The 13794-nt window shown below is 38.0% G+C and overlaps 1 protein-coding gene across 1 annotated transcript in view; it reads right to left on the bottom strand.

The window, feature by feature from the left end:
• Window positions 1–83: 83 nt before the first annotated feature.
• Window positions 84–13794, bottom strand: part of RET (ret proto-oncogene) — an 85406-nt gene continuing 71695 nt past the window's right edge. Inside the window, exons 16-20 of the mRNA XM_075109556.1 lie at window positions 11611–11681; window positions 7429–7566; window positions 5335–5434; window positions 3524–3671; window positions 84–1622 (exon numbers count right to left, since the gene is read on the bottom strand). Coding sequence (XP_074965657.1) covers window positions 1465–1622; window positions 3524–3671; window positions 5335–5434; window positions 7429–7566; window positions 11611–11681 — 615 coding nt within the window. The 3' untranslated portion in view covers window positions 84–1464. The remainder of the gene's footprint in view (window positions 1623–3523; window positions 3672–5334; window positions 5435–7428; window positions 7567–11610; window positions 11682–13794) is intronic.

Raw genomic sequence — 13794 nt, forward strand, 5'->3', positions numbered from 1 at the left:
AATTCCAGCACAGCACTTGATATCCCAGTTTTTTGTAAAACGAAATTCTGTGGGCAGGCTTTGGCAGTCTGACTCTCTTGTTTCTGAAATCACAGACTTTAATGGAAACATAAAGTTGATACACAAAACAACATCTGAAAACAGCTAAACTGGATTGTAAGTGACAGGAGCAAGCTTTGGTAGAATTGGATTATTTAGGATAACCGTCACAACGCTAACAACGAGTCACTCGGGATTTACGTCCCAACATTTGTAGCAAACAGAAAGTTATCTTTAACCATATTGGATTACAAATAAAGGCAAAAGTAGTGCTGATCATTTACTCTTCCAAACCGAACACATAACCCACAGTCAGATCGTTCTCCCAAATATCAAGTCAGTGTTGTAAGCACAACATTTTTATATTTCACCTTAACAAACTCCGACGACATTTTCCTTGTATAGTTTCATTAACAGTAGAGTTTTAGATGAATTTTGCTGTGCAAGTGTTGTTTACTCATGACTTTCAAGGTAATAGGTTTATTTGGAGCTATGTCATGGCCGCGTCCTGTGCATGGCAGTGTATCCGATTTGGAGCTGAGAGGAGGACTCCAACTCACTGAACATGACTGCAAATGAAATCTCTTTACTGGAATTCAATCTAAAAATCCTGTACAGTCTATTTTGAACTCATAAGAGGAATTATGATCGTACGAGATTGTACGTTTTAACATTAGTAAGATGTAGGTGATGGAAAGTAAATGATGTCAGATGAACACTCTTGATTGCCATCAGTCTATACAGCTTATCTTGTATCAAATTTATCTCCATTGTGCTAAAGGTAAGAGAAGTTAAGACTAATAAAACAAACTCTCTTCTCATTAAGACAAGACAATACATTTTACAAGACTTCAAATGTTGAATCTCAAGTCCTCTATTGAGTTATTTAATGTTTGCTTCCAAACCAAGCTACAGGCTTTGTTAGTGCCAACATCATTGCAACACTTCTCATTTGATAGCAAGCTCAGTGATTTGGGAGCATATTTCCCCCCTCCCTTCCATATATTGTTTGTGCTTCCTGCTTAGATCAAGTGGTCGTACGCTAACAGCCACTATAAAAGTAGCAGTTCAAGTACATTTTCCCATCCAAGAAAGCTGTAATGCAGGATGGTTAGTCTAAAAAAACAGCGAGAATGAAGTGCGGGGCCATTTGCAGTCAGAAGTTGCCAAACGGAACCATATGCAAAATGGCAATCTAGAAAGGAGTACTGGAACTACAACTCTTATCCAGCTTGATATGTTTTCTGAAAGGGGAAATCACCAATTATAGTCTTCAGCATGAACAACACACTTTAGAAACGACCAATAAAAGGGTTTGCCAATTCAAAAGTTTGTTGTTGATTGTACAAAGAACGAGCCAATGGACTTTCCATTCTTTGCATCTTTGTTCCCCTCAGGAGTCCGTTACCTTTCACAAAGAAAATTTTAGCTATCAAACTTGTCCATAAATTTTGCCGCTGAGTGTGAAACCATCCAGTTAGCATATACACTATCATTTGCATATCTTGAAAACACAGAGTTAGTGCCATCGAATCTTGTGAGTGGAACGGGGCTCTCCTCAGGCCAGTTCGGGTATGACATGCCTAAAAATGAAAACAGATAATTTTTTCTGCACTGAAGAACCATAACTTCATGTGCAGACAGTAAGGCCCTTGGCAAAACTCCCTTCAATATTTTAAGCCAGTCCACTGGATTTTGTCCCAAATCAATTCACATAAATGATGTTTCGAAAGCCCTGAAGCACAAATTCAGATGTAGGCAAAAACCCTGAAAAAATAAAGTGCTTACTTGATAAAAAATTGTGTGCGTGCGCGCACATGTGCATAATAAAAAGCTAATAATTTTTCTTCTGATGAGCCTCCAACTTTCCATAATTTTCTTTTTTGACAATCACGTAGCAATATATTGCTTTGCAAGAGGAAGTTCTTGCTGTACAGGAAGTGCTCCCAAGAATTAATAAACCTATTTGGGACAGGATCCAAAGTCCATTCCAATGACTGAGAGTATTTCCATTTACTTAAATGGGCCCCTTTCCATTGGCTTCTGTGAGGTTTTGGGGACACTCTCACACCCTCACCAGGGACCCCCTGCTTAATTTTAGGAAATTCCAGGAGCACAACTGAGTAAAGTCCAACAAAGTCCTGAGCACTCTTGTCTTGATTCAGCATTTAAACGTGTATTTCAGGCATGTAATTATTTGCATTGAGTCCAGTAACTGCGTCTCAGTTTAGGCACAAGTGATCACCAAAATGGAAGCAGAGTGCTTAGCACCGTGTTGATCCAGCTGTACAAGCAGAGAACCGTACCAGGGTCAAGATTTTCAAAAACAGAAATCGGATTTTGTTGCTTGTTAAGCATTCAGCATCTGCCATCAACCTCAGTGGCAGCTTTGTCGGTTACTGCATTCTTTTAACAATCTGGCCACTAAGTGCCCCAAAGTGAACCTGAGTTGGGGGAACCTACTAAAGAAAATTATAGCTAGGGTATAGATCAAAAATAGACTCAAAGCCATGTATTAATGGCAACTTTTAAGCTAAAAGATCCAACTTTTCAAAAGTCATACTGCTTGAAGAATGAAAAAAATATCTGCGATGTTAGTAAATATCTAAAAACCATGTAGAATATTTAATCAGGAGACAAAATGTAGGAGTTTTGGCAAGAACCATTTTTACTGTCCATCTCACCATCACAAAATGAAAGCATATGTTCTTTTTAAAAACACTTGCTACATCATTCAATCAAGGTTTAGTACTGACATTTTCATAGTAAATCAAAGGACGTGAAAACAGCTGAGTGTATTTTCAAAATGCCCATTGTTAATTCGATTTTCAAATGAATCTGTATATAATATTTATATACAGTATTTCTACCTTCTGTATTTAATACTCTGGTTTCATTCTATGATACATTAAATAGACATTTCAGCTTATGGATCCAGAATGCATTAACAGCAGCTGAAATGTAGAAATCTGTCTTGATAAATGAAAAATGTTGCAGATGGGTCCGATCATTGAATTATGGCAAAACTGATATTTTAAAAAAAAAACAAACCCTATTGCTTAAATTAGAGGTGCAGAATCTAACATATTTTAAATGTTCCTAGCCCCCCCCCCAACAGGACAGTTGAATTAGATACTCATTAGCATTTTATATTTCCCCTGAGAATACTTCCCTGATCTTTTTTTTTTATTTTGCTGTATGATATCTAGTCATTTTACTTATTTTCACATCCTTTTAAAAACGTTTATTTTAAACACAGCTGCAAAATGACTAAAGGATGATCCTGATGCAAACTTTGACGTTTACTAAAAGAAAAAAACAAACAAACAAAAAAACCCAAAAGAAGCTTCCAAGCAAATTTTGATTGGCTTCATTCAGACACGAAACACTGTAATGGGGTTACAGAGTCTGAGAACAGTGCAGAAGAAAAATCATTTTTTTTTTTTGTGTTGCTAGAATCTAGTAAATGCATGTGAAATTCTACCATAGAGTTTGTTTTCAATCCATGTGGAAGGGAGGGTTCGAGGGAGGGGAGCATTATTACAGTCCACGAGTGGTGTCTCCTCTTCTGAGAGCCCATCATCGTAAAGTAAGGAATCAGACGGTGTGGAAGCTGCAAGATCTAAGTAGTCCTAAGAAGTGAACACAGAAAAAGCTGGGTTAACGTACGTGGCAGCGTGGCCGGTTGGGTATAAAGGCTAAATGTGCAACTGGTTTCTTTAAAACAAGTAAGTACAGCCCTCACTGCCTTTGTCTTTTGGTAGTACCTCTAGCACTATCTAGGAAGGGAGATGTAGGCTCTCCCTTCCTGCAACCATAGCATCTCTGGAAGTATCTGATTTGCCAGAACAGCAGACATGCTGGAGGCATATTAATGCTTCCCTTACTTAATTCTGCGCACCAGTAAAATAACCAAGAAGTTAAAGGGCTGGGCTAACTGATTTATTGGACATTCAGTTTCTGTTATGCCTGATGTATATGCGTGCCTGAAATATTTATCTATATATACACATATGCGCACTTAGAGGAGAAGGTGCTCAGACCTCATCATTGTGCAAAAGCCGTTACATAATCACGTCTAAATTTAGCTGTGTAAATATTGCCAAATAAAGCTTTTGCTGCTGCAGTTCTAAAACTAAATATTTAGGTCAACCATAAGAATTCATAGGTTTTCATCTATGCTGCTGAATTGCTTTGATGCAAAAAACAAATGTGAAGCATTTTTAACTAATCTAAAATATGTATGTTTTCCTTTCAAAATGGATATTTACTGAAATTGAACTTTAAAAAGGTAAAGTTACCCAATTTTATAAATTGAAAAATCTTCAGAATTTTTCATTCAGAAAGACAAGAAGAAAAATGACTATTTGTCGAGCTCTATTCTGGATTGGCTTTGGTTTTAATTATGATGAAAATTTCAGAAAACTTGCCAGCATCTGTATTACAAGTCTGTCTCTGGCCTGCCTGCCTGTTTGCATACTGATTCTCAGCAGCTATAAGTTAGTGGTTGACAAGTCAGGGTGATTTAGCATACAGCCTAGAACTTTTGCTTTGCCATTTTTAATTTAGGCTTATTTTACATTCAAAATTACAAAACAAATAGCTCCCATTTGTTTATTAGTCCTTTTTGCACCCAAGGTAAATGCCATCAGATTCTCAAATCTGATAATGGTTGCTCTTTTTCCTCTGTTTTTCCTTTGATACTGCCCCCTTTCCCATAACTAATTGGTTTTTTGTTTGTTTGTTTTTTAAATATGTTTATGTGCAAGTAGGTATCTATACATTTTATAAATATGTGCAGACTAGACTTATTTTTAGAGCTCAGCATCTGTTCAGCCAAAGAAAGTCTATACAGGATTATAATAGTTTTGAAGTAACTCAGAATGGTGGTGTTACACAGCTTTCATATCTCCGTCGCTATCGTCATATAACTAGATCAGGTTCAAGGAAGTACTGCATTCTTCTAGTTCTAGGCTTCCTAGGGTTATTTATTCAGGAGTGCAATTTAGGAGCAACTTTTCACAGTAATTTTTAAATTTATTTTTTTTCTTTATGGAAGCTAGGCAGACTAAGGATAACTCATCTGCGTTTGGGGTTGAAGTCACCAAAGCCACTATAGGAATTCGTACTTGGATGCATTTGGAAGACACTAGGTATTTAAATGCTTCAAAATTTCATGAAAGGTAGATTACTTTTCTTTAAAAAAAAAAACAACAAACCACAAACCATTATTCTGTCTATTCAAACTCAGATGGTCACAGAAACTTTCAAAACCTGATGCGTTCTCACACTTACCCTACTCTTCACCATCATTTTCTCTAGTTCCTTGCTGATCTCAGCAAATGTTGGTCTTTTATCGGGTTCTTGCTTCCAACAGCGCAACATCAGGTTGTACCTGTGACCCGCCGCAAGGTGGGAGAGGAGAAAAAAAAAATTGTTAGAAGAGGGTCATGCGTCTGCTCAAATCATTTATAGTTCTGAAGTTGAACTGGGGCACGAAGGCCACCCACAAGTACATCAATCTTTTTGTTGTGTGTTCTGTTAAACGCTCCCTTGAATCAAGAACTGACATTCACAAGAATGGGCTTTTATTTTCATGAGTCTTTATGAGTTTGGATGATGCACTTGGCTGTCCTTGAAGGACTGTAGTCTTAGGTTTCTTTCATTATTTTCACTTTCTCAACAGACCACCTCATGTGTAGGCAGCATGCCAGATTTCTGATTGATTTTGTTTGCACAGGACTTTGAAGATTTTGGTATATCATTACTGACGTGCATCTCTCAACATGGAAAATCCTGCTGTTATATCAGAAAGTAGAATTTTGTTCTTCGTTTCTTTAAATTCTGAAAAGTTTCTGTAAACTTTTCCTCAAAGTGAAGCCTAACCTGAGACTATTTGGACAAACTAACATTCTTTCGATTACTTCTATTATTGTTATTTTGATTATATCTATTCTTATTCTGTCTTTTAACTGCCTTCTATAGCATACAGCGTGGAAACAAAAGGGAGCAGAATTAAAGTTTTATAGCTGAGTGACTATCAGATGGACGTTGGCCAAGTTCTGGATGTGTAACTCTCCGACCTGTGCCCTTCATGGTATTTTTTGTAGTTCAAGTGTTTTCAGGACTAAGTGATCTAGTCACAAAGGTGCTCTAATTGTGGAAATAATTGGCTACAAGAACTACAGCAAGCTACTGAAAAACACTGCATTTTTTGCCCTCGTCCATGATCTCTCTCTTACTTGACTGGATAAAGCGAAGAATACAGTTTAGGAAAAATGGTCCTTAGAGTGGGCTCTCAAAGGCTCTCAGAAAAATTTAAGTAAACCAGCAAAATTCTAAAGCAGTCAGAAAACCATGAGGTGGCTTGAATAAAAAATGAAACTCGGACATGGTCAACTTGTCCAACCTAATAATTATCAATTGTATAACACATGTTAGAGGAATGAAGTCTTATTCCCTGTTGAGATGAAACAAACAAACAAAAATATTATTTGCTAGAGGATATTTGCCAGTGACACTTGTAAACATCTACCCTGCCCTAAATTCAGAAGCCCTTGATGTTCTTTTCTCTCCATATGGTATTAAAAATAAATAGTGTATTATTTAGACTCTATTTTCTCAGCCCAGATGTGACCAAAGCATCCTTCATATTGAAAATCACTCAAAAGAGATGTCATAGTGATTATAGCCTGGTAACAACCTCTAAAAAAACCTGACCATGATCAGATTGGCACGCTGAACATAAAATCATGCCTCATCTCCAAATGCCGTGGAAGAACCACAGAGAGAAGATATTTCACATTGAGAGTGTTTTAATAAATCAGCCAATAAAATATGAACTGTCTCCAAATAGAAAAGAAATTGCCATGGGCTTATCAAGTCACACAAAATTTGTGTCTTCTAGGGTATAGATTTCTGGGTTTTCTCCTCTGGACTGTCCAGACGACGACTGTGGTTGGAACATCTATCTATCTATCTATCTATCTATCTATCTATCTATCTATCTATCTATCTATCTATCTCATTCACAGAAACGTACTGAAGCATTTTCTCAAACATTTCAGCTAGCACCATGTTCCATGAAATGCTGCTCCTCCCCCCACCCTCAAAAGTTTGGGATATTCAAAAACTCTTTTAATTGTTTGGCAAGTGTGTTATTCAATATCGTACAAATATTTTGGATGTGGCTGCAAGCATTCGCTTGGCAATTCCTTTCCTGCACTTTACTGCTCACTAATATCTTTACATTCTATTGAGCGCTACATATTTTGATTACACCTCTGAGACGTATAGAACAGTATTTATGTGGTATTTAATTAAACCTTTTTTAAAATTTGTTTATTCAAGAGATGTTTTATGAATCTAACCAGATCAAGAGCTACTTACATTTCTTCACTGCAGTTTTCTGGTCTCTCCATTCTGTAGCCTGTTTTTAGGAGGTTAAAGAGTCTTTCAGGAGCGATACCTGGGTAGGGATTGCCTCCCAAAGTTACAATCTCCCATAGCAGAACTCCAAATGACCATCTGAAAAAGAGAAAATGAGCTTTTATTTAGAGTGGTAGGTTTCAGGAGCTTCGTGTGGCTTTCACCCAACAAATCCCTTTCTAGTGTCTTGAGAACCCAACCAAATCCAAGACACTGCTGACCCAAAGTGGTGGTACAGGTGCCTACAGGGCCAGCCTTGTTCCCAAATACCGTTCATTAAAGAGATTAGCAACCAAGACAGTAAAGATAAGGGGTACCCCTCTTTCACCCATTGACACAAGGTAACTGTACCCTGGAAGGCCTGGCTTCTCTAGACAGCAGAAAAAGAAAGTCCTTCTCATGGCGGCCCAGCCCAAAGCCATGTTCTTCTGTACAGTGCTCCTGGAGGTGCCTCTCTTTTTCCTTTGGCTACACAGGGAGCCTAACCTCCCTAATTCGCCATCGTTGTCCTGTTCAGAAATAATTGTCTAAATTTGCACAGGCTGGCTCAAACAGTTACCAAGGGACTGATTTGCTGTCCTGACTATGAGGCTGTGTTTCTTTGTATGCACAATGTGTTTATTTCAGTCATAAGCAGCACCTTTGATTTCACCTGGTCTGTTGGGCTGTTTCAGTGATTCAGGACTTAATTTTCTTCTTAGAGTTGATGTAAGAAGAGGAAAGAATTTATTCTGGAAATAGCAAACGCCTAAAATACAGTTTAACGTAGAACAGAAGACAGAAGGAATTGTTTTCTGAAATGAATATAAGAAATGGTGACTTTTTTAACCTCCTTTATTGACTAGATCAAACAAAAAGACCTTGCTCAATGGGACTGGAAATATTTAGATGGATTAAATTAGTCTGTTTTTGGAGGGCAGGCTAAGAGAAGAGAGACAAAAATGTTTTTCTTTCCTTAGTGGAAGGCTTTTTTGAGACACAAAGAAGCTGCAAATTACTCTGATTCTGCTCAACTGACAGAACTGCCAAAATTTGGATGTTCAAAATGAAGGAAACCAGCCAACACTGTTTCACCCAAAGGGGATACTCAATGGGATGCATCTGGAAGCAAAATTACATACCAGTTATGACAAATGTTAGCTTTTGTGCTCTCATCATTGGGTAATTTCTGTGAAAACTCCACTTTTAAGATTTTCAGAAGTGTTACACACCTAGTGCCGAAACAAACAGCAGCGTCTAACTCCCTTTGAAAATTCCACCTCAAAACAGTAGCCACAAACCTCACCTCCTCTCTGACCACATCCCGCCTGTGCTTCTCACGTTTGAAAGTACAATGATAACCCCAAAAGTACAGCAATAGAACTTCCAAAATAGGCAGAGAAGCCAAACTGAGTCTCACGCAGTCCTAAGTGGTACGCTGCAGTTTTTCTCCCTGATGCCATTCATTGAATTAACTTTTAATCACTCTGCACATTCTTGAGAGCTAATGAATATTTATAGCATTTTCATATACTTTATTAATATACCTCCTCATATCCTTTTTGAAGCCAATTATGCTCTGCCATCAGGTTATAATTCCGTCCATGATTAATTCAAATAAACTTTGTAGTGTGGCAGGTTTTATTTTTAAAATCCACCTCTTCTTAAGAGGAATTTTACAGAATATGGAAGGAGGGATCAGATAAGTAATTTCTTAATTAAGGTTGTTCAGCAAATGTGCATATTGGAACAGAATGCTGTAGAATGCTGCAATGCTTTGAAATTATTATACAAAATAAGTACTACGGGAGGAGAAATGGGAGGTGAACAATTTCACATTGTGCTATGTTTACCACTGAATAAAAATGTGATCAGAAAAAGCCGGGAAAGAAAAATATAATGTGAAGAGGAAGACAGTAGGCTAGCTTTCCACTGATGTCATCGACCTCTGAAGCAAAAAGGGATTTTGTGAATGCTGGCAAGTGGCACCACTATTAAGCACTGCTAACCACTAACTGTATGGAAAAGCTTTAGAGGGAAGAGGCTGGAAAATAGAAACACAGACCATCAGAAAAAAAAAAGAGCATATTGGAATGGTTGTTTAGTATATTATTAGATATATTCACCTGAAATATAATTGTATCACCACAAACAAAAAAGAATATTTGTGAAATAATATTTTCAGTGAGTGTAATTATCTAAAATAGCAAGCAGTCCTGCAATGAAGTACTTCATTTATCAGTTTGCTGCTGTTGGAATAGCATTCGTGTAACCTAGCACTGGAGAGGATTTGCTTTGCAACTCTCTGTGCGTCTCAGGACTGTTCTGTAGAGACTTGGCTAAATTAGGAGCAGTTACCTAACACACTTAGATTGCTTCATGCATAATGACATGAACAGTGAAGGTGACCTCACCAGTGAGTCAAAGGCACCGTGGAAGCATGGCAGATATTTAGACCTTTCATGCCGTTGTACTGAAGCAGACCTACAAAGCACAATGCAGCGCTCTGTTGAGATTTCCTGATGCATCTCCAAGAAAGCTGCAAACTCAACACAGCTTCACATGGAGACACTAACCCAGATCTGGGAAGCAATACAGCCACACAGCACCAGCGTGCTGCCCAGGGCTCTGAGCTAGCTTGTTTGACGCCAGCTGGGCAATCTCTGCGTGGCATTGTATCACAATGTACAGGAGATGGGCTCCTGGGCTTAATAGCAGCCCATCCGGAAAACAACCAGGGAGGAATGGTATTGGATCCAGAAGATCAATCAACAATCAAAGAAGAGGCAGTTACATGGCAACACAATCTGTTCTGGCCCCAAACGACAGTAACAGATGTGTTTTGCAAAAAACGAAGAAAGTAAAAATATGCTAAGAAGTTTTAAAAGGAATTTTAACAATTCTCTGGAAAAAGTCATTGTAAAGAGGCAGGTCAGCACAACAGATACTCTGAGAAGGATAAAGAGAGACCCAGAAAAATCTGCAAGCAGACCTAAGTAAAAGGGACATTCTCCCAAGAATTACACCAATCCTTTTTCTTTGTTACGCCAAGTGAAACAAAGTAAATGAACATATTTTGGAAGTTCATTTTGTAAGGAATTTCAAAGGCAAGCAAATATTTTATTTCACTAAAACTGCTCTGACCTCTACAGAGAAGATTAAAAAGTGAATGCAAATAATTTTAGAAGTACAAATCAGAAGGTTCCCATTTGCACATACTGCTATTACCAAAGTGCTTTCCCCAAGTGAAATGTCATTAAGATTGGTATGTTCTAGTTCGTTTGAGTCAAATGAAAACATTAGTCAGATTCTCTTTCCAGGGGAACTTGGAAGATTTCAAAATGCTACCTAGCAGAAAATCGGGCATAAGTACTGCTGCTGTTGCAGTCCCTTAGAGGTTTTTCTGCCAAAGAAACAGTACTTAGTTTTACTGTGTCTGCCTGGTGACTGGTCATAAGCATCAGTCATCCCAGAAAGAAAGAAATGGAAGTAGCTGATCCTGAGTTAAATGTATACAAATACCCCTCTGCCAGGCTTCTTGCTTATCAGGCATGAAAACAGCTTACTTGTGGTTGCCTTGCCACCTAATCATCACAGGTGGAGACAGAAGCATATCCATCCTTCAGGATCTCTGTTTCCCTAATCATGCAAATGAGCTTGCATTTTGGCACTGGAACTGGCCTATTCCCCTAAGGTCTGAGCTGGCTGTCAGTAAAATGAATTGCAGTTTTGTCATTGATTTCAGTAGGAGTGAGGTCAGCATTAAATTCTTCCTCCCTTCTTCCCAGCCCGTCCCTCATCTGCCAGCAAGTGTTACAGACAAGCGATGAACAGGAACTGGGATATTTGGGTATGACCATTATCTTTAGCAAAGACTAATGATTTGTGTGTATAGAGTCAAAGGCAACCACGGCACGTGAACAGATCCAGCCCTTGGTGATTTCAACAGGTATTATGTACCTAAATACCTCTGATAATCTTGTCTTCAGACCTAATTCAACAGCAAAAATTGATGGTACCATTGCCAGCTGATGGTGCCACCCAGGCTGTGTTCTCCACGTCTCTCTGTTAAGAGTGCCGGCTTCAGCTATTGCGTACCTTGTGCTTCCTCCCTCATCTTAAACAAATACATAAACCATAAAGAATGCAAGAATTTACACTTACACATCACTCTGTGTTGTATAGATATGATCAAAGAGGGACTCTATGGCCATCCATTTAACAGGTATGCGACCCTAGGAGACAAAAAAACCCAACAGTGCAATTATTGGTCAGAAAATAGGGTTTCCAAGTGGAAAACCCAGGTATTTCTCTTCAAAACTGTAACAGATAGTCTTTCCATACTCGTAATTAATTTTTCAATGGACTGAATAATTTGGTGTTTCATAAGAGAAACAGTGAGGAGAAAAACAGTAAGAGTTTTTAAAATCACCCATTCATTTCCCTCCACACACTTCAGTAATCTAATTATGTACAATAAGGTGGTGTGGTTTTTTCCCAGATGGACACCAGTTCAAGTCAGATAAACTCAACTCTCCTCTTAACAAAGAGCTTCATCCAAAGAGTTGTATTCTTGCAACATGAATGTCTGTCTTCTAACAGGATACACCCTGGTTTTGGGAAATGTTTGGGAAATGCAAAAGTCATGGGGAACGATGATTAAAGAGCAAAAGCTATCTCATTTGTATCAGGGATGATGCATGAATGGAAGCACCTACGTGTTAAGACACCTTAGGTGTGAGAACTGTACCGGGGCAGTCATGTTTGGTAACTGGTTACAAAATTGAATCTACAAGTTGCAACTTCACACTAGCAGAAATTCACTGGTAAAAGCTGAGAAATCTGCCCCAGATATTCATGAAAACCTAGCTTTGCAAAATTTCCAAAACATTTCATAACCTTCACAGTATCACGAGCATTCATATGCCTTACTTCTTGTTCTCATGAAATTCATATATATATATATATAATGTGCAACGACTGTTTCAGTAGGATTTGAAACTTATGCTTCTTCCTTCAAGTTTTTTCTTTTCCCCATTTCCCTATGCAAGCAGACAGATGCTTGTTAGGTGCTGAAGAACACCACAGCAATGACTGCCTCAGAAGTAAAGAGAAACTATCCATTCAGTACATCAACACCCCGCCAAACAAAATAAATTGCCTTTATGTAAATGCATCGTTCTTAAAATACAGAGCAACTGGTATAGATCAATGTAAAACACATGCAACAGAAGATAGCTAAATGTACGTGGCAAAGCCCTTTTGCATTTGATCATGTCTTCTAAAAGTTGGTTTTTTTTAAATTCACAACTTATTTTGACTTATGAAACATTCACACAGACTGGCCTGAAAAAACAGGGAAAGCTAAACTGAAAATTCACAGTATCTTTTCATAATCTTTTTCATAACATTCTAAAATTTTCACATGCAAAAATTCTTTTGGCAACTCTTTCATATTAAGACATTGCGGGAACTGAACCAACACCACTCATCTTAGAAAGAGTCAATAGAAAGTAGCGTTGAACGTCACAGTCTGGCCTGGGATTGACTTGTAGAAGTTGTGCTGATGTCAGTGACAGGTGGATGCAAACAGGCAGAAAGAGGATTTGCCTTGCTGTATTTGACAGTATTTTTTTTACAAAAATAAATAAATGACAAGCCTGAACTTATCTGCTTAGTCTCAAAGTTGCTATGCTCAAGCGCTTCTTTTCAGGGAAGTAGCGATGTGAGCAAACAACTCATCTTTCTATCAAATTTCCTTTGCACAAGGTGGAACGTTACCGTATGCTGAATCCTGCTGCGAGCACTGCGAGCAGACAGAACTCTATGTAGGCACCTGACAATAATTTACTGTGGCAGGCAAAATAGAATTGCTTTAAATAACCTCTGGCAGGTAGCATTAGCTCCTAACCTACCCCGACTTGTGATGTACCATTTTGGTTAAGATTTGTTCTCTTTCATACATTTGGAAGTATTTGTAGGAGGGCTTTGCTTCAAGTCTTCTGCACAGATGTATTAATTCCCAAAATTAGGATCTTTATAGAAATTGTCTGCATTTTTTTCAACTCTTAGGGATTTTTTTTTTATATAGTTTTAATTATAAATTGGAAAAGAGGCACAAAAATTATGGGCGTTTTTGTTTGTGTTTTCAAGCAGAGTGATGAGGAACTGGATAAATCAGAGTGCCCATCTCATTTAAAAATGGGCTGCTTTCTGCCTGTAAAAAGGTTAATAGTTAAAAGCTCTTGCAACGTAAAAAGGTGTCTGTCTTCCATATTTAAGTTAACAAAGCACATGGTAATTTTAAGCATCCTGTGTGAACTCTCTAGCCTTAAGAAATCATTTATT

This window comes from Phalacrocorax aristotelis, chromosome 14 (assembly GCF_949628215.1).
Source record: "Phalacrocorax aristotelis chromosome 14, bGulAri2.1, whole genome shotgun sequence".
Taxonomy (NCBI): Eukaryota; Metazoa; Chordata; class Aves; order Suliformes; family Phalacrocoracidae; genus Phalacrocorax; species Phalacrocorax aristotelis.